The 18,290-nt window shown below is 43.9% G+C and overlaps 1 protein-coding gene across 2 annotated transcripts in view; it reads left to right on the forward strand.

The window, feature by feature from the left end:
* LOC139388313 (tubulin tyrosine ligase-like family, member 11) overlaps window positions 1–18,290 on the forward strand; it is a 39,910-nt gene that overhangs the window by 7,947 nt on the left and 13,673 nt on the right. For both annotated transcript variants that reach the window (XM_071134914.1, XM_071134915.1), the window contains exons 2-7: window positions 3,401–3,500; window positions 5,284–5,417; window positions 10,299–10,589; window positions 10,791–11,075; window positions 11,835–11,930; window positions 12,007–12,119. In XM_071134914.1, coding sequence (XP_070991015.1) covers window positions 3,401–3,500; window positions 5,284–5,417; window positions 10,299–10,589; window positions 10,791–11,075; window positions 11,835–11,930; window positions 12,007–12,119 — 1,019 coding nt within the window. The remainder of the gene's footprint in view (window positions 1–3,400; window positions 3,501–5,283; window positions 5,418–10,298; window positions 10,590–10,790; window positions 11,076–11,834; window positions 11,931–12,006; window positions 12,120–18,290) is intronic.

Here is an 18,290-nt window from a genome sequence, read left to right on the forward strand (position 1 = left end):
TTTCTCAATTATGTTTTAAGATATGTGTCAATAATCCTCCCTCCAAAAGACAGTTCTATGGATTTACATTTTGTGAAAATCCCCCAAATCATGGTATATTTTTTTATTTTAGTTTCGTAAGGAATCACACTAGTTTAGGTAGGAAAGTATATTAAGGCCCACCTACCTTTCAGTGGCAGGAGAATATTCAGCTTAACATGTTTTGAGTGACACTTTGACCTTTTAGTAGACTAAAGCCAGGTGTATGGAGAGGAGGAACTTGGAACGATTTGATTATCTAATGTCATTTATTATCTGAGTAGGTCTTTGAAGATTTTGACCCATATGTGAACTCGAAGAGCGGTTCCTCCCTCCATATTCAATTACAATAATTACATTACAATAATGACATCTAATTCCCCCATTCCTTCCTACGGCAGGAAGCCGGTCTAGTTAGTTGATTCCAGAGCCATTTACTGTATGGCTCTGGTTCTCAACTCCGCTTTTCACTGATAACCAGTAAGGGACATGCGGTTTTGAGTTTTGCCAGTAGCCTAACATGACGTTGGATATGCTTGCGGTGCATTGCCTCGACGTATACTGAAACGATGTGGGCTAGGCCCAAAAGACGAGATGCACAGTGGGAGAATCGCACAGTCTTCCCGCTAAGCCTAACTGTATTGATTGACGGCAGAGAGAAAGTGACCCATCTCTCCTCTCATTTCCTACACTACTCCCGCACTCTACGGTTGTTATTGATCCATGCTCCACTGCAGATGACCCACCCTTACTGTCATCTGTCGTTAGACATTACCCTCAGTCGTTAGACATTACCCTCAGTCGCTCACTACACCCACTCGCTGCTATCCATTTCCTGAGTTAAAAAAAACAACAACAAAAATTATTTTTAGGTTGAGGACCGACACTAGTGTTATTCCCCAGGCGTAGGCTAGTCTTGTGTAGAGTAGCTTCAGCCTGCATGAGAGAAACTGTCCGAAGCCTGGCTCTGCTATGGAGGAACAAGCCCTCTGTATCATTGACGGTCACTAAGGGCATTTTGTTTGTTAGATTATAGCACTATATAGGCCCTGGGCAGGGTCCTAATCATGGTTTGCTCACTGAGTTAGTGTAGCCTATAAGGCTTGGCCATAATGTGTCAGTGAACTAGGCCTAACATTCTGGCTGCTGTCTAACCGGGTGGTTTTGTTGGCACAGCACTTTTGAAGCCCCAGAGGCATCTCTGCCTGCTGACTTTTCAGCATATGGCCTTCTCTTAACGGTAGGAAATGATTAGAGAGTAATCTCTGATAATCCAATATGATTATATTCCCCTTAGGGAGCTGCACAGGAAAGAGTCAGATTGAGAGGGAGAAAGAGAGAGAGTCAAACGTCACTTGAAATAGGGAGGATAATGTCTGTTTTAATTTGGATCTGACAGATCTTTCTGTTTTCTACTACTTGCCAAGTGAGGTTGAGAATTTTTTTTTTTAAAGACAGTAGGCTGTCATTGACCTTTTCTGGATTAAAATAAAAATATTTTTGCCTAATCTACTGTCTTTCTGTGGAACCAAAAAAGAGTTGTCCAGGAACCAAAAAGGGTTGTCCTGGAACCAAAAAAGGGTTGTCCTGGAACCAAAAAGGGTTGTCCAGGAACCAAAAAGGGTTGTCCTGGAACCAAAAAAGGGTTGTCCTGGAACCAAAAAGGGTTGTCCAGGAACCAAAAAAGAGTTGTCCAGGAACCAAAAAAGGGTTGTCCTGGAACCAAAAAAGGGTTGTCCTGGAACCAAAAAAGGGTTGTCCTGGAACCAAAAAGGGTTGTCCTGGAACCAAAAAGGGTTGTCCAGGAACCAAAAAAGAGTTGTCCAGGAACCAAAAAAGGGTGGTCCTGGAACCAAAAAGGGTTGTCCAGGAACCAAAAAAGGGTTGTCCTGGAACCAAAAAAGGGTTGTCTGATGGAGACTTTCCCCTCTAAGAGTGTAGGCAGGTCTTCAGGTCTTGGGCAAGGTTACCAATCACCTGAACGTGGTTCACCAAATCACCTCTGTTAAACCTGTCTGTCTCTCACTTGCCCTCTACCAACAACACCATACATGGCCACATGTGCCAAGTGCTGACTTAACCGCTCGGCATATTCGGCCACGTGTAGCGTTGTTGACATGGATAGCTCGCCTAACAACTCCAACTTTAGTATGATGTCAAAGAATAGGCAGGCGACGGGTTGACAGGCAGAGTACAGATCTTGTTATAAAACTGTTACGTGCCCACTGCCAGGCAACCTTACCAGGCTGGATCGGGAGGAATGATCAGGCTTGCCAAGACAAGTCTGCTAATTCATGCCAATGTCCCTCAGCCAATTATGATTGAATGTTAAGGAGATGAGCTCATGTCCTCTTCTGAACTGTGGGACGGTGCCAGAAGAACTAGAATTGTTCATTATTCACTCAAATCACGCAATGTCCACAAGTGACCCTTTGTGTGTGTTAGTGTGTGAGATGAAGTTCTGGAATGCACTCACAGATGGGGCTATTCCCGTCTCTCTTCCCCCTCCTCCACTAGATACTGCCCAAATGAATGTGACCCAATTGGCTGATAAGATTAAGGGGTGGTTAAACATTGAAATCTATGAGATCGTATTTATAGCAGGCTTTGACTGTCATGCATGTTTTTGTCTCGCACTCTTTCTTTCTTTATTCAGTTCCGCACCACGGGATGGTCCGACACCTCCCCTGGCATGTAGCTCCCCATACAGAAAACAACTAAAGGACTTCACGTGTGGAAAATCACGATTTTCATGTTTCACATGTTGTTTCGTGTTATCACGTTGCTTTGCATGTTACCACGTTGACCTCACGTAAGATCACGTGTTCACATCTGAAATCCAAGTTGTTTTTCTTCAAGGGCCACCTTGGGCCTGTTCACTTGAGGTGGCAATGAGGATATTTCAGAACATCGCAGATAGAAATACGATGTGTGGAGTTGTGAGATTCCCTAACTTAAACCGTCATAAAGGTAGATTCCAGACAATAACCCACATTTTCTGTCTGATGTGACGAGACAGTATGTTGCCACCGCTGGTGACACCATGGGTTTCTCTGTCTCTGTGTGTGTGTGTGTGTGTGTGTGTGTGAAGGGTTAGCAGGAAGGTTTCAGTGGTCCAGGGCAGGCCCCAGCAGGGGGTTGTTGAAATCATGTCATCCCCCTGCCAGGGCTCCTCCTCAACAGAGACTTACAGTATATGATTAGCTAACACCGGATTGCAAGTCTCATTCACTTTACCCACTGGGAGGATAAGCTCTGTCTCCTAGTGTCACTGGAAGGGCCACCCCTACGCCTTGGCCTGAAATGATTTATCTTATTCATAACAATCAAATGACCTCATCAAAAAACCCCTCCTCTAACATGGCTCTTCTTCCTTTTACAGTTCCCTGTGGGTAGACGGTCTGCCTGTGACATCTACTGGCATGGAGTCTCTTTCCATGACAATGACAACATCATCTCTGGACAGGTCAACAAGTTCCCAGGTAGACTGATCCCCTCTATTTATGGAAAGAACCTATGGGAGACGCTGGGCACCATTTTGTATGCTGTCACAGTGTTTCCCACAGATGATTTTCCAGTTTCCCAATTCAACATCCAGAGCCTCTTTTAACTAAAAATGTATTGGTCAGTCCTACCCCCTATATAATGTTATAGTGGGAAACACTGTTGTCAGGCAGGTTTTTGGCATGCATCCTGTTATGTGAGCCTTGCTAAGCCCAGCTTTGTTAATGCCTTGTCATGCCAAGGTAATAACCAAGTATTACTGATTTATTGTAATGTCTGTAGAACCCTTTTGGGTTCAGTGTAGAACCCTTTCGACAGAGGGTTCTACCTGGAACCCAAAAGGGTTCTACCTGGAACTTAAAAGGGTTGTCCTATGGAGACAGCCACCCTTTTGGAACCTTTTTTTTTGTTGTAAGATCTTAGCCAAGTCTTCAGGTCTTGGGCAAGATTGCTTATCACCTGAATGTGGTTCACCAAATTACCTCTTTTACACCTATCTGTTTCTCTCTTGTCTTCTACCTCTCAATATACACTATATATACACAAAAGTATGTGGACACCCCTTCAAGTTAGTGGTTTCGGGCTATTTCAGCTACACCTGTTGCTGACAGGTGTATAAAATCAAGCACACAGCAATGCAATCTCCATAGACAAACATTGGCAGTAGAATGGCCTTACTGAAGAGCTCAGTGACATCCAACGTGGCACTGTCATAGGATGCCACTTTTCCAACAAGTCAGTTTGTCAAATTTCGGCCCTGCTAGAGCTGCCCCGGTCAACTGTAAGTGCTGTTATTATAAAGTGGAAACGTCTAGGAGCAACAATGGCTCTGCTGCAAAGTGGTAGGCCACACAAGCTCACAGAACAGGACCACCGAGTGCCGAAGCACGTAGCGTATAAAAATTGTCTGTCTTCAGTTGCAACACTCGCTACTGAGTTCCAAACTGCCCCTGGAAACAACGTCAGCACAATAACTGTTTCTTCTGGAACTTGGATTTCAATGGCCGTGCAGCCACAAACAAGCCAAAGATCACCAAAGCTCGCCACCATTTGGACTCTGGAACAGTGGAAACACGTTCTCTGTAGTCATAAATCACGCTTCACCATCTGGCAGTCCGATGGACGAATCTGGGTTTGGCGCATGCCAGGAGGACGCTACCTTCTCCAATGCATAATACCAACTGTAAAGTTTGGTGGAGGATGAATAATGGTCTTGGGCTGTTTTTCATGGTTCAGGCTAGGTTCCAGTGACAGGAAATCTTAACGCTACAGCATACAATGACATTCTAGACGATTCTACGCTTCCAACTTTGTGGCGACAGTTTGCGAAAGGCCCTTTCCTGTTTCTGCATGAAAATGCCCCTGTGCACAAAGCGAGGTCCATACATAAATGATTTTCCGAGATCGGTGTGGAAGAACTTGACTGGTTTGTACATAGCCCTGACCTCAACCCCGTCAAACACATTTGGGATGAATTGGAATGCCGATTGAGCCTAATTGCCCAAAATAAGTGCCTGACCTCACTAATGCTATTGTGGCTGAATGGAAGCAAGTCCCTGCAGAAATGTTCCAGCATCTAGTGGAAAGCCTTCCCAGAAGAGTGGAGGCTGTTATAGCAGCAAAGGGAGGACCGACTCCATATTAATGCCCATGATTTTGGAATGAGATGTTCGACGAGCAGGTGTCCACAGACTTTTGGTCATGTAGTGTACCTTTTAACTTGGCCTCTGTCTATCTGACCGTCTGTGAATTGTTCTGTAGGTATGATTGAGATGCTGAGGAAGATCAACCTGACCCGAGCTGTAAGGACCATGCAGGAGCTGTTCCCTGAGGAGTACAACTTCTACCCCCGCTCCTGGATCCTGCCCGAGGAGTACCAGCTCTTCTCCACACAGGTACAGGACAATAATTGGGCAAGAGATTAGAATTGAGCTGCCTCCTCACCTCTGTTTTCAGCTGCGTTCAGCGTTTCCCGGTGGCAAAGTTGGTGTGGGTTTTAGAGGCCCTCGGTTTTAAAGCAAATTTCTTGCAATTCTACACATTTTGCCATGTGCCTTATGCCGTGCTCTTATATCTAAGTGACAAACAAATAAAATCAACGGGGGCCCCATGCCATGACACTGAGAATGTTTGATTCTCTCTGACTCGTGTTTTTTTTTTTGGTGATTATTAGTTCTCAAAGATGATCTTATTAAAAAAAATATATATAGCATTATCATTTCTGCATACTTTATATCTGGTTTTAGTAGTTTAAGTTTACACTGAATGTTTTACCATCCCCCAAATTATATATAAAAACATACAGTATATACACTCCGTGGACTGTTTATTAGGTACACCACCCCATTCACGAAAATGGTTTGCTCCCACAGACAGTGGCTGTGGCTTGTTATATAAAGCAGGCATCGAGGCATTCAGTTACTGTTCGATTGAACGTTTGAACGGGCAAAACGAGTGACCTAAGAGACGTTGAGCATGGTATGATCGTCTGTGCCAGGCGTGCTGGTTCCAGCATCAGTCAATGTTTTCCTGGCATACGTTAGGTCCCTTTATACCAATTAAGCAAAGTTTCCATGCCCCGAAGAATTCAGGCTGTTCCAGAGGCAAAGGGTGGGTCTGACCCGGTACTAGATTGGTGTACCTAATAAACTGAGTATATATTCTTATCATTAATCTTTTTTTGTGGCGGCAACGATTTAGCACTGGCGCCCCGCCCCTGCTAAATTAAAATGGGGGAAACACTGGCACTGTAAGACTACTTCCCTCCAGAGACTGTCCTCCCATAGTGGACCAGGGACATTCACTCCCCAGGGCATCCAGTCACAAGGCTGATCTCTTGACCTTAATTGGATGTTGTAAAATAGTGTAAGTGCTCGCTGGCATCTCTGAGTCAATGATGAGGTTTTACTATTCTTAGTTAACTTTCTTTGGCACAGTTTGGCAATTTACCGCTAACCCATCTGTCGAAAATGGCAATCCAGACAGTGTCTTAACTCCTATGGCACAGTTTTGCGTCCAATGATTTCATGCAAACTAGTGGTGCACAGGCCTTTGTGTATTCCACACACACACGTGTACACACACACACACACACACACACACACACACACACACACACGTACACTAACACACACTGGGGTAATTGGCAGGGACAGTAGATCTGTTCTGAGCGTGCTCAGTGCGAACAGGGCATGGCTAAGCAGTTTAGCACAGAGAGAGCCAGCAGCAGCTGCTAATAGTGAATGACACGCTCTCTAACAGGCTGTGACACACCCTGGTCCCTACCATATCACAGCATACCACACATACTGTACCACAGCTCCAGCTGTGTTAAACACACACACACACACATACTCTAATGCTCGCATGTACTCGCACATATATAAACACACACACACCTCACATACACAGTCCTCCTGTCCCCATATTGAAGCCTCAGCATTGGCACCAATGTCTGTATATACAGTCAGGCCCATAAGTATTCGGACAGTGACACAATGTGCCTCATTTTGGCTCCGTTCTCCACCACAATGGATTTGAAAGGAAACAATCGAGATGCGTGGTGAAAGTGTCGACTTTGATCTTTAATATAAGGGTTTTGTCAAAATTATTGCATGAACGGTGCAGGAATTATGACCAGTGTTATACATGGCCCCCAATTGTAGGGTCTCAAAAGGTAATTGGACAAACCAAGCGAATCACGAGTTAATTCTTGGTTGCAAATCCTTTGTAGTCAATGACTGTCTGAAGTCTGGAACCCATAGACATAACCAGATGCTGGGTTTCAGCCCTGGTGATGCTCTGCCAGGGCCTTTACCTCTGCTGTCGTCAGTTCCTGCTTGTTCTTGGGGAGTTTTGCCTTCAGCAAGTGAAATGCATGCTCAATTGGATTCAGGTCAGGTGATTGACTTGGTCATTGCAGAACATTCCACTTCTTTGCCTTAAAGTATTGGGTTGCTTTCGCAGTGTGCTTGGGGGTCATTGGGGCGGCAGGTAGCCTAGTGGTTAGAGCGTTGGACTTGTAACCGAAAGGTTGCAAGATCGAATAACAAGGTAAAAATCTTGTCGTTCTGTCCCTGAACAAGGCAGTTAACCCACTAGACCGTAATTGAACATAACAATGTGTTCTTAACTGACTTGCCTAGTTAAATAAAAGTAAAAATGTTTAAAAAAAATGTTACATCTGCGCTGTGCCGTCCAATGAGTTTTGATGCATTTGGCTGAATCTGAGCAGATAATATAGCCCTAACCCCTTCAGAATTCATACTGCTGCTTTTGTCAGTAAATACAAGGGAACCAGCTCCATCGGCAGCCATACATGCCCACTCCATCACACTACCTCCACCGTGATTCACAGGTGAGGTGGAATGCTTCAGATCATGAGCAGTTCCTTCCCTTCTCCATACTCTTCTCTTCCCATCATTCTGGTACAAGTTGATCTTTGTCTCATCTGTCCATAGGATGTTGTTCCAGAACTGTACAGGCTTTTATTTTTTTATTTTTTTTGGCAAACTCTAATCTGGTCTTCCTGTTTGAGGCTTACCAATGATTTACGTCTTGTGCTAAACCCTCTGTATTTACTCTCGTGAAGTCTTCTCTTGATTGTCGACTTTGACACAGATACGCCTCCCTCCTGGAGGGCGTTCTTGATCTGGACAACTGTTGTGAAGGGGTTTTTCTTCACCAGGGAAACAATTCTTCTGTCCACCACAGTTGTTTTCCGTGGTCTTTCTGGGTTTTTTGGTTTCCTGAGCTCACCAGTGCGTTCTTTCTTTTTACGATTTCTCAGCCTAATGATGGCTTGCTTCTCTGGCAGTGACAGCTCTTTGGACTTCATATTGAGGGTTAACGGCAACTGATTCCAAATGCAAATGCCACACATGAAATCGATCCTAGACCTTTTGTCTGCTTACTTGTAAATTAACTAATGAGGGAATAACACACACCTGGCCATGGAACAGCTGAGCAGCCAATTGTCCAATTACTTTTGGTCCCTTAAAAAGGGGTGGACCACATATATAAAGTACTGTTATTCCTACACCGTTCACCCGATTTTGATGTAAATACCCGCAAATGAATATTCCTTATTTAATATGCTGTGGTAGACAGGTCAAATAATAATAACTTGGTCAATATCCAAATATTTATGTACCTGACTGTATGAATGGATAAAGCCTTTGATTACGTGACACCATATATGTCTAATAACGTTTTGAAGCCAAATGAAGTCGGTTACGATGGCCTCTCATGGAGACATAACATGCGCAGTTTGAGCTACTCCAGGAAGTGATGTTGCAGGCTAGCTCAGTGCTGCCCCCTCTCATTGAGTAACTCACGTTGATGGCCGACCGGCGTACTGCAGGCGCCCATTAGCAACTCGATTATCTTTATATCTTATTTTGTGTGTGATTTTTAAAATGATTGTTTCAAGGACATACATCGGGTGTATTAGAAGCAATTATTGGCACCGTGATTGTCTTTGAAACATTTTATTATGTACAAGAAGATTGGACTATTCATTCTAATGGGACATCCTGTTTTCTGCTAACAATGCCTGCCGTACAGAAGTTGGCCTTGAACTATTGTGGCTTTGATGAGAGGGGGCAGTCGTTCTCCCCTGGTTGGCACGCAGGATTATTTAGAGCTAGAAAATGTAATGGTGTTTGACCTTCGGAGGTCACTGTGACTTTGAGAGGGTGTGTCCTCGGACAGACTCCCTGCCTAGCATAGGGATGAATGGTGGATGGGTCATTCAACTGGCTTTGTGAATGAACTGACATTGAAAGGGCACAGTGTAAAAAGAAAAAACACAGCTCAGCTAGTCCAACAGAGGGGGGCACTACAGTCCCTTTTTTAAAAGGCTCTGCATCTCTACCACAGATGATCTACAGCAGGGCTCTCCTATTCCGGTTCCTGGAGAGCTACCGTCGTGTAGGTTTACACTCCGACCCTAACCATGCGCACCTGATTTTAATAATTAGCTGGTCGGTAAGATGAATCAGGTTAGTTACAACTGGGGTTGAATTGAAAACCTAGAGGACGGTAGCTCTCCAGGAACAGGGCTGGAGAGCCCTGGACTAGACATAGACTAACCTCGATGGGGCTGTGCCATAAGGATCCTATCAGACCTGAGGGCGTTAAGTAACATCAGGCTGAATTACTTCATTCTTCAATCACGGTAGGTTACGATAAGGAATGAGACTGTGTATGTAGTTTAATATGAATGAATCCCAATGTAGGAAATTGCTCTAGATAAATATAAGCCCCCCCCCCCCGAGCTCAATATCTGGCCTTGGGATGTGGTGTCTGACTGGTGCAAAAATACTCATGAGAGAGTGAATATTGAAAAATGTCCATACAGACATTAGCAGTCATGTTTTTCCAGAGAGACACGGACAGGATAATGTCCTGCGCTAAAGATGCAGTCAAGCATAGGCAAAGCCAATGGCTACACGATTAGACTTGATATCGCTCTCCTTATATCACTCTGCATGAGCTTAAGTCACGTTTACGGGGGATGACAGGAAGTGCGCTATCATCTTTCAGCACTAAATGTACTGGGATTTGACTCCGAGGGGGCTCCTTTACAATCCAGCTGATTTGGCCTCTTTGCCGTTGGTAAGAATTGGTTTGAAAGTTAAAGCGCAAAAATATTTGGCATTTTCCCCTAAACATCAAATCAGATGACCCTTGCTTGATTGACCTTTAACGTCTTCTCCCATTTAGGCCTCTGGCTGGTCAAATGTTTTATTTCTGAGTGTTGCTGTCTATCTCAGATCAGTCTGGCCAAGGACGGTGACGTGTCCCAGAAGCCCACCTTCATCATCAAGCCGGACGGAGGGTCCCAGGGGGATGGCATCTACCTCATCCGTGACCCCGGCGACCTCAGGGTCATAGCGGGGTCACATACCAAGCAATCCGTGGTCCAGGAGTACATCCACAAGCCCCTGCTCATCGACAAGCTCAAGTTTGACATCCGTCTCTACGTGCTGGTCAAGTCCCTGGAGCCGCTGGAGATCTATATCGCGAAAGAGGGGCTGTCGCGTTTCTGCACCGAGCCATACCAGGTAGGAACACTTTAACTGAAGAGCACCTACGCATGGCCTTCATGACGCATACATACCGCATTCATAAGCAGTACATAAGATATCTTCCATTTGGCCTAAAAGCATACGACTAGCATTTTAAACATTGCCTTTCTTTCTGTTTTAAACATTGAATATAGTATTCTGAAATGTGTTTCTCCCATCTCCCTGCCACCCCACTAGGAGCCCAATCAGAAGAACCTGAGCCACGTGTTCATGCACCTGACCAACTACTCTCTCAATGTCCAGAGTGGGAACTTTGTCCACTCCGACAGCCTATCGTCGGGCAGCAAGCGCACCTTCTCCAGCGTGCTCTACCGCCTGGCCTCTAAAGGAGTGGACATTAAGAAGGTGTGGTCAGACATCATCTCTCTGGTCATCAAGACGATCATCGCCCTGGTTCCTGAGCTCAAGGTTTACTACCAGGCCGACATACCGCCCGGCAAACCAGGACCCACTTGTTTCCAGGTACGGAGTACGGAGAGGAGAGTGTGGAGTGTGTGACTCAGTTAGTTGTCATGTGAATGTCATGGGAAAGAGGTTTTACAGTCTAATACAACTATTGTCGTTGAATATTCTAATCAAGTGAGAGAGACTTTTGTCATTTCTTCAAACAATCATCTTTATTCAATATTGATTCATTATTGCAATAATGAGGCTGGTCGAGTAACCTAACCATTACACAAATGCAAATAGAGTCCAAATATAGCTGACACTAAAAATGCATCATAAGCCACTCTGGGTTCATCCAGTCATTTTAGTTTAGTTTCCCAGACGCAAGGATGATTTTGAGACAGTGAGGGACCGTTCTACTCCTAAGCTATCCCTAGTAAAACACATGCTTGTTTCTGTAATGCAGTCTAACTCATTTGTCAGCTCAAGCCTTCTCTGGTGACCATACGCCCAGATTAGCTGCAGGGAACTAGAGTGGAGACTATTAAAAACACAGACACTAGTAGGACAGAAATGTCTTACTCTTAGTTAAATATTAATTGTTAACCATTTAATATGAAATAAATCAGGTAAAAATTTAATTTTCCTCTCACACGATCTTCGGTTGTGTCAAGGTTTGAGCGCAGACGGAGTTATGGAAAACTACACCTAATATATATGATATGTGTTCTTAGGTACTAGATGTATTTCAGGGATAATGTGACTGAGTTTTAGATGTGGTGTTTTGCAATACATAACGCCCATCTCTACCGTGTGCGTGTGTGTGTGTGTTAGATCTTGGGATTTGACATCCTCCTGATGAAGAACCTAAAGCCAGTTTTACTGGAGGTCAACGCCAACCCCAGTATGAGAATAGAACACGAGCAGGAAGTGAGTAGGACGATCATCATCATCATCATCACCACCACTGCCATGCTCTGAAGTGCTAATGGTGTGTCTGTTTCAGGTGTCCCCGGGGGTGTTTGAGTACGTCCCCAGCCCAGTAGATGAGGAGGTGAAGGTGGGAGTCATTAGGGACACACTTCGTCTCATGGACCCTGCTCAGAAGAAATCACTAACGTGAGTCACACACACACACACACACGTGACCATGAAGCTATGGTTAAGGCAGGGGTTTGGATTGACCTGGAATGTGGACATGAAGTTAGGGTTCAGGGCCCTACGACATCACAGCTTTAGGTGTTCACAATCCATTTCAAGGAAACAGGTTTGTGATTTTGACGTGCGCAGAAAGGAGTCCTTGTGAGTGCGTGTGTCGCAGCTAATTCTCTTCACAATATACAAGCACAGGCTCATTCTGTTCAGAACAACCCAGGGTAGCCTAGAGGTTAAGAGCATTGGGCCAGTAACCGAAAGGTCGATGGTTCGAATCCCTGAGCTGACTCGGTGAAAAATCTGTTGATGTGCCCTTGTGCAAAAGCACTTAACCTTAATTGGTCCTGTAAGTCGCTTAAGATAAGAGCTTCTGCTAAATGACTACAATGTAACTTTACATCAAGCGTAGTGATCGTAAATTTATATTTATTATAATCCTCAATGTCTTATCGTTCAAAATACAGAGAGTCCTCTTAATTTATAGCATTTCCCTCACTCCGACAACAAAAACATTTGAAATATTTGCCCAATTAGCGCGTCTTGTCACGTGAGGTAATCAAGTTCAGAACGGCTGTCAGTCAAAACCCCATCCAGCGCGGAGCCAGAGCTCTGACGTCTTGTATCGCGTGTTACTGTACAGCCACTGTGTTCCAATTTTAGGCGTTTATCGGTGACCAAATATGCAAAGCAGTGTAAAAGGCTACAAAGCTTTATGACATATCTGAGCAATGTAAGACATTACTCTATTCTTTAGGATTGCATTGCGTTTATTTTTGTTTCCAAAGTAGGCCTGTCTTTTTTAAGATTGACGACAGTAAGGCTAGCCAAGACAAATGCTAGGTGTCTTTTTAAGATTGACGACAGTAAGGCTAGCCAAGACAAATGCTAGGTGTCTTTTTAAGATTGACGACAGTAAGGCTAGCCAAGACAAATGCTAGGTGTCTTTTTAAGATTGATGACAGTAAGGCTAGCCAAGACAAATGCTAGGTGTCTTTTTAAGATTGACGACAGTAAGGCTAGCCAAGACAAATGCTAGGTGTCTTTTTAAGATTGACGACAGTAGGCTAGCCAAGACAAATGCTAGGTGTCTTTTTAAGATTGACGACAGTAGGCTAGCCAAGACAAATGCTAGGTGTCTTTTTAAGATTGACGACAGTAGGCTAGCCAAGACAAATGCTAGGTGTCTTTTTAAGATTGACGACAGTAGGCTAGCCAAGACAAATGCTAGGTGTCTTTTTAAGATTGACGACAGTAGGCTAGCCAAGACAAATGCTAGGTGTCTTTTTAAGATTGACGACAGTAGGCTAGCCAAGACAAATGCTAGGTGTCTTTTTGTACCAATAGACACCTTTTTTTTCTTCTTCTCCCAGTGACAAGTAAGATAGGCTACCATCTAGGTTATGATTAAAAAAACTATAAGCTATTTTAATCTGACATATCCAGGGAATGCGTGATGGATATTTTGACGTGCAACCTATCGAATTATCAGATTTTTGTATTATTTTTTAGGTTTTTGTGCATATTGGCCTGGGCTATATTATTCACCACCTGAGGAAGTGGGAACTCCAAAACACTTATATTGCTAACTTTAAATATGACAATGTTGCAAGATAGCCATGTAGGCTAATTGTGTTATCTATCAATAAATGTAATGTCCTACAGCAACTTTCCAGCGCTAGGCCTATGCAGGCTACTTTAGGTAGGCCTAGTCACCACATGTGGCGTGCTCCGCTCCGCGGGCGCATCAAAACCATATACTTCATACCACTAATAAAACTAGTAGTATAGTATGTACGGGATACACATGGTTTCTCGCAGGTTCCTTCTCGACGATGCAACAATACGAAATAATAAGAATACGAACATAAAGTAAACGGCTCAGTAGAATATATATATATTTATTTATTTATATATTTATATTTATTTATTTATTTATTTATAGCAGAAGTATAATACAGGAAGGCACAATTTTATAGTACAATATTTACACGTGTTTTGGCGAAGGGGTGATTGGGGGACAAGTGTTTTTTTTTCATAATAAGAGTCTGGTAGCGGAGTGTGTGCTCTAACGTGTGTAGAATCAGTGCAGGTGGTCAGTCCAATTTAAGTCTTCGACAATCTGATGGCTTGTAGATACCAACAGGCTCTGAGACACTTTCTATCAGACCTCATGCTTCCGATACTGTCTACCCGACGGTAAGGCACAGCTCTTGGCTGGGGTATGTGGAGAGCTAGAGGAGGATGCTGCCTGAGGAAGTAGAGACGCTGTTGCGCCCTCTTGACAAGAGTACAGCCTGGGACAGGGACAGGTTGCAGATGTCCAAGAAGAAGCCTACTCTGATTGTAAAGTGACGCTATGAACTCCATATCAAGAGGTGAGAAATAAATGATGTACGACCAGAAAGCCGTGACTCTCCTCTATGTAACGAGAACAACAGTAGTTACTTTGAAGACGGTTTATTTTGAGGCTAGGGTTAGTGTTCTACTGAGATGTGGATGAAGCTGCATCATTCCCCCATTACCATAGCTGGTGTCTGTGACCCAAGTCTCTCCTTCCCTACCTCCCTCCATCTCGACTAAGTTCACCCTGTGTGTGTGGTGATATTAGCCAATCAGTGTGACGTGTGGGCTCTAGGCTGGACCTGGGGATTGCTGATAGGGGAAAGTCTATCTCGCTCTCGCCCTCTGGTCTCTCTGGCCAGCCAGCTTTAGAAACGCCTCAGTGAGCAGCTCTCCATAAGCCTGTTAAAGGGAAACATTCAATTCCAGCCCAGCCGTGATGAAATTTCACACATGACTGCCGTGTGTGTCTATACCGGGTATGTTTGTGTGTGTGTGTGTGTGTGTGTGTGTGTGTCTAGCAGGCAGATCGATGCTCTGCGGCCCATGGGGTGGCCATCACTAACCTCCCCTTACCACTCTTCCGTTGAGACTTACTGTAACGGTATCGCTCTCTCTTTCTCTCTCTGCCTCTCTCTCTCTCTGCCTCTCTCTCTGCTTTCTCTGCCCTTTTCTATCATTTCCTATCATTTTCATCCTCTCGCTTTCTGTCTTGATCTATCCCTGTTCTCTCTCGCTCTCCCTTCCTTGGTTATCAAGACACGGCTTTCACAGTCAGAATGGTCTCTCTCTCTCCGCATCTCTTTCTCTATGTACGATTATCTTCCATATGTGACTCGTTTCAGGAAACTAGGCACATGTTGCACGTCACGACTTCGCAGGAGCGCCATTTGAACGTAAACTTCTGGAACATGTGATCTTTCATGTGCCTTAATAACAAACTCGTATGCCATCTGTAAAAACGAATAAAAATGGTTAAATTACGAGCCTAGTTGGTTTAGCCACGGAAAAAGTCAGCAACCTTCCCGCTAGCCATGACTGGCTAAAATAACGAGTTGGCTGGACATGCCGAGAGATGAGTTCAGATTGGTCTGCCATGTAGCATGCTTCTATTCTAATAATGAGCTGGTCAGTATGTGTAGGTAATCCTTTCTAACGTGAAAAAAAAAGAAAGAGAAATCACGTCGTAGAGCTGCATAAGTGTTGTTCTCCACTTTCTGGAGGACTGAGTTTTGAAATCAGTGGAGTATGATAGCTAAGGAAAGAGAGAGAGAATTCTGCCGCTTACTGCACACACCTCACTGCCACAGTACTGTTTCTAATTGGTTAATGTTGCATAGGCTTACCTCTTTTTAAGTCATGTTGATAAACAAATCAGAGCGGTAGATCTCTGCATACATTTTGACTCAGGAAAGGTTGGTGACCACTGGTTTAGCACATGGCCTCACATTGGAATCCTTAAACAGATGGGTGGGGCTAAAGCTTAAGAGGGTGTGAATGATGCTGAATGGGTGGAAACAACAGAGAACTCTCCAGTTGGTACCATACATTCAAGGGCCATTTTCTCAAATGTGAGGTTACAAGTTTATTAACTTTCAAAGCAGAATTACTTTCCCATTGTTCCTGTAGTGTATGATAGTGTATGATATACCATTGTCTAGCTCCGAGTCTCTATTTTTATCCAATGTAAAAAAAAAAAATTTTTTTAAATAAGACCGAATCAAGCCGGTCGGTCACATATCTTCTATGATCAGTCAGTTTTTCCTATGTGAGAGGAATATCTGCTGGGGGATAATGCCCTTTCAGCTATTACCATATTCATGACCAGGACCTTATTGGTATAATCCTGTATAATATCTATAATCCTAGATCATCCTCACTGCATATCTCTCGCTCTTTATACAACCGGTGTGGGGCTAAACCTGGATGCTGATTGGTTAAAACCGCATTCCAGCCGGTGTCTATTCCACAGGTTACCAACGGCTGAATCTGTGTTAAAACGCCTATTTACTCTGTTCCTTCTGACTGTTCAATCCACTGTCTTTTCAGCCCAGCCAGGCAATTTATATACTAGATCTACACTGTAAAAAGCATCTAGACATTATGTTCCATTTTTCTTTTCGTGTAGCATTAGGTTTTCAACAGCAGAGATTTGTAATGACCTTGCCGTCTGTCTCCAACATTTGCAACGTTGTTTCAATGTTGAAGTTCGGTCTCCGAACATGTCGGGACAAGAAACAGGCTGGCAGCTTTTCTTAGCCAGTCGAAATCATGAATTGGCATCATTTTTTATGGATGTACATGAAGAAATATCAATCGAAAAACACAAAATGCAGGTAGTTTGCTTTCATTTCATCTTAATTTTGAAGTGATCGTGTTAGCTGTGTAGTCAGCTGTGTATCTCGTCTGAACAGTGGCCTGGCGTGAGAGCAAGTGTTCTAGCAAGCAAGAGATTACGACATTGCCAGCCATCATGGCAACCAAACCGATAGAACGAACGACCAGCCGGCTTGGGTAGCAACCCCAGATTTGTGTCGGGACTATATCTCGTAGAGGGATGAAATAGAATGAATAAATTCATCAAAATAATGAAAATATGTCTAATTATTTGAATATGTTGGTAACCCGTTGTATCGCGTACATCGCAGCTGAATAGGGCAGTATTTTCATATTTTATGAGGGATTCATACTTTCTGTGACGTCGTTAGTGGAAAATACACTGAACAGTAAAGTGATTTTTGGATTCTTTTCCTCAAGGTGTAATGCCATAGTTACAGTACTGCCGTAGATATCATGTATGACACCAATGACAACCAATGACATTGGTTCCTACTACCAGGAGAGCTATGCCCTTCTGAAGACTTGACTCAGTTGTCATGGTGTTTGGCATTGGTATTCCCTTGTCGTCATTTCTGCCTTAGCCCACTTGTGTTCTATATCAGATGACGGGAGTATTGAGTTGCTTTTTAAGCCGTCAACAGTTTCTGATTTGTCTTCTAGCCCACAATTCTGTTTGATTCAGTGTTTCAGTCTGCTGAAATCTGCTGAAAACTACAAAGTAGTGGAAAATGACACAACAAATCCGATTTGTTTTGCTTTGGTTCCCTTTATGTATTCTGCTAAGACACACACACCCACACACAGTATACACTCCCCCTGCTTTTTCTGCCAGGCGGGAACAAAAATGTGAGTGATCGTGTCAGGCAGGTGAGGCGGTGATTGCGTGGAGATGTGTTGTCAGCTGTGCAGATGGAGTGTGACAGAGTCCGATGGCTGCCTGTAGTGGAAAACGCTAATTAGCCCCGGCTAGCTAGCGCTAATGCTTATTAATTTAGCCATTTAGATTTGATGTGTTGCTAAAACATGCAATCAGTGCAGCGCCGAGCGATACAGTGAGCAAAATGAGAAGACGTTAATCATGTCTTCTTTTTTTTGTTGAGTTACTGTGTGTGTGTGTTTGTGTCCTGAGCTGTGTTTATCAACTCTATGCCTATCGAACAAAAACCCATCGTTAAGAAACTACGTGACGCAGCTATGGCAACAGCCAGACAAAATTTGCTGCTGGTGGCTTCATCTGATGCATCCTAAACTAGCCGCACTGACAAGCTCTTTCCTCCCCCTCCATACCTTCCACAGCAGCCAAACGCGCCTGATTTCCAGTAATGATCTGCAAAATTCAAATAAAACTAAGTGTAAAAATGGATGGGAGACTTTTTGATTCGGGAATCGTCACGGGAACAGATGAACAAAGTAATGACCGGGTGGCCAAGGGAGGTCACATCCGTGTGTCAAACC

This window comes from Oncorhynchus clarkii, chromosome 29, assembly GCF_045791955.1.
Source record: "Oncorhynchus clarkii lewisi isolate Uvic-CL-2024 chromosome 29, UVic_Ocla_1.0, whole genome shotgun sequence".
Taxonomy (NCBI): domain Eukaryota; kingdom Metazoa; phylum Chordata; class Actinopteri; order Salmoniformes; family Salmonidae; genus Oncorhynchus; species Oncorhynchus clarkii.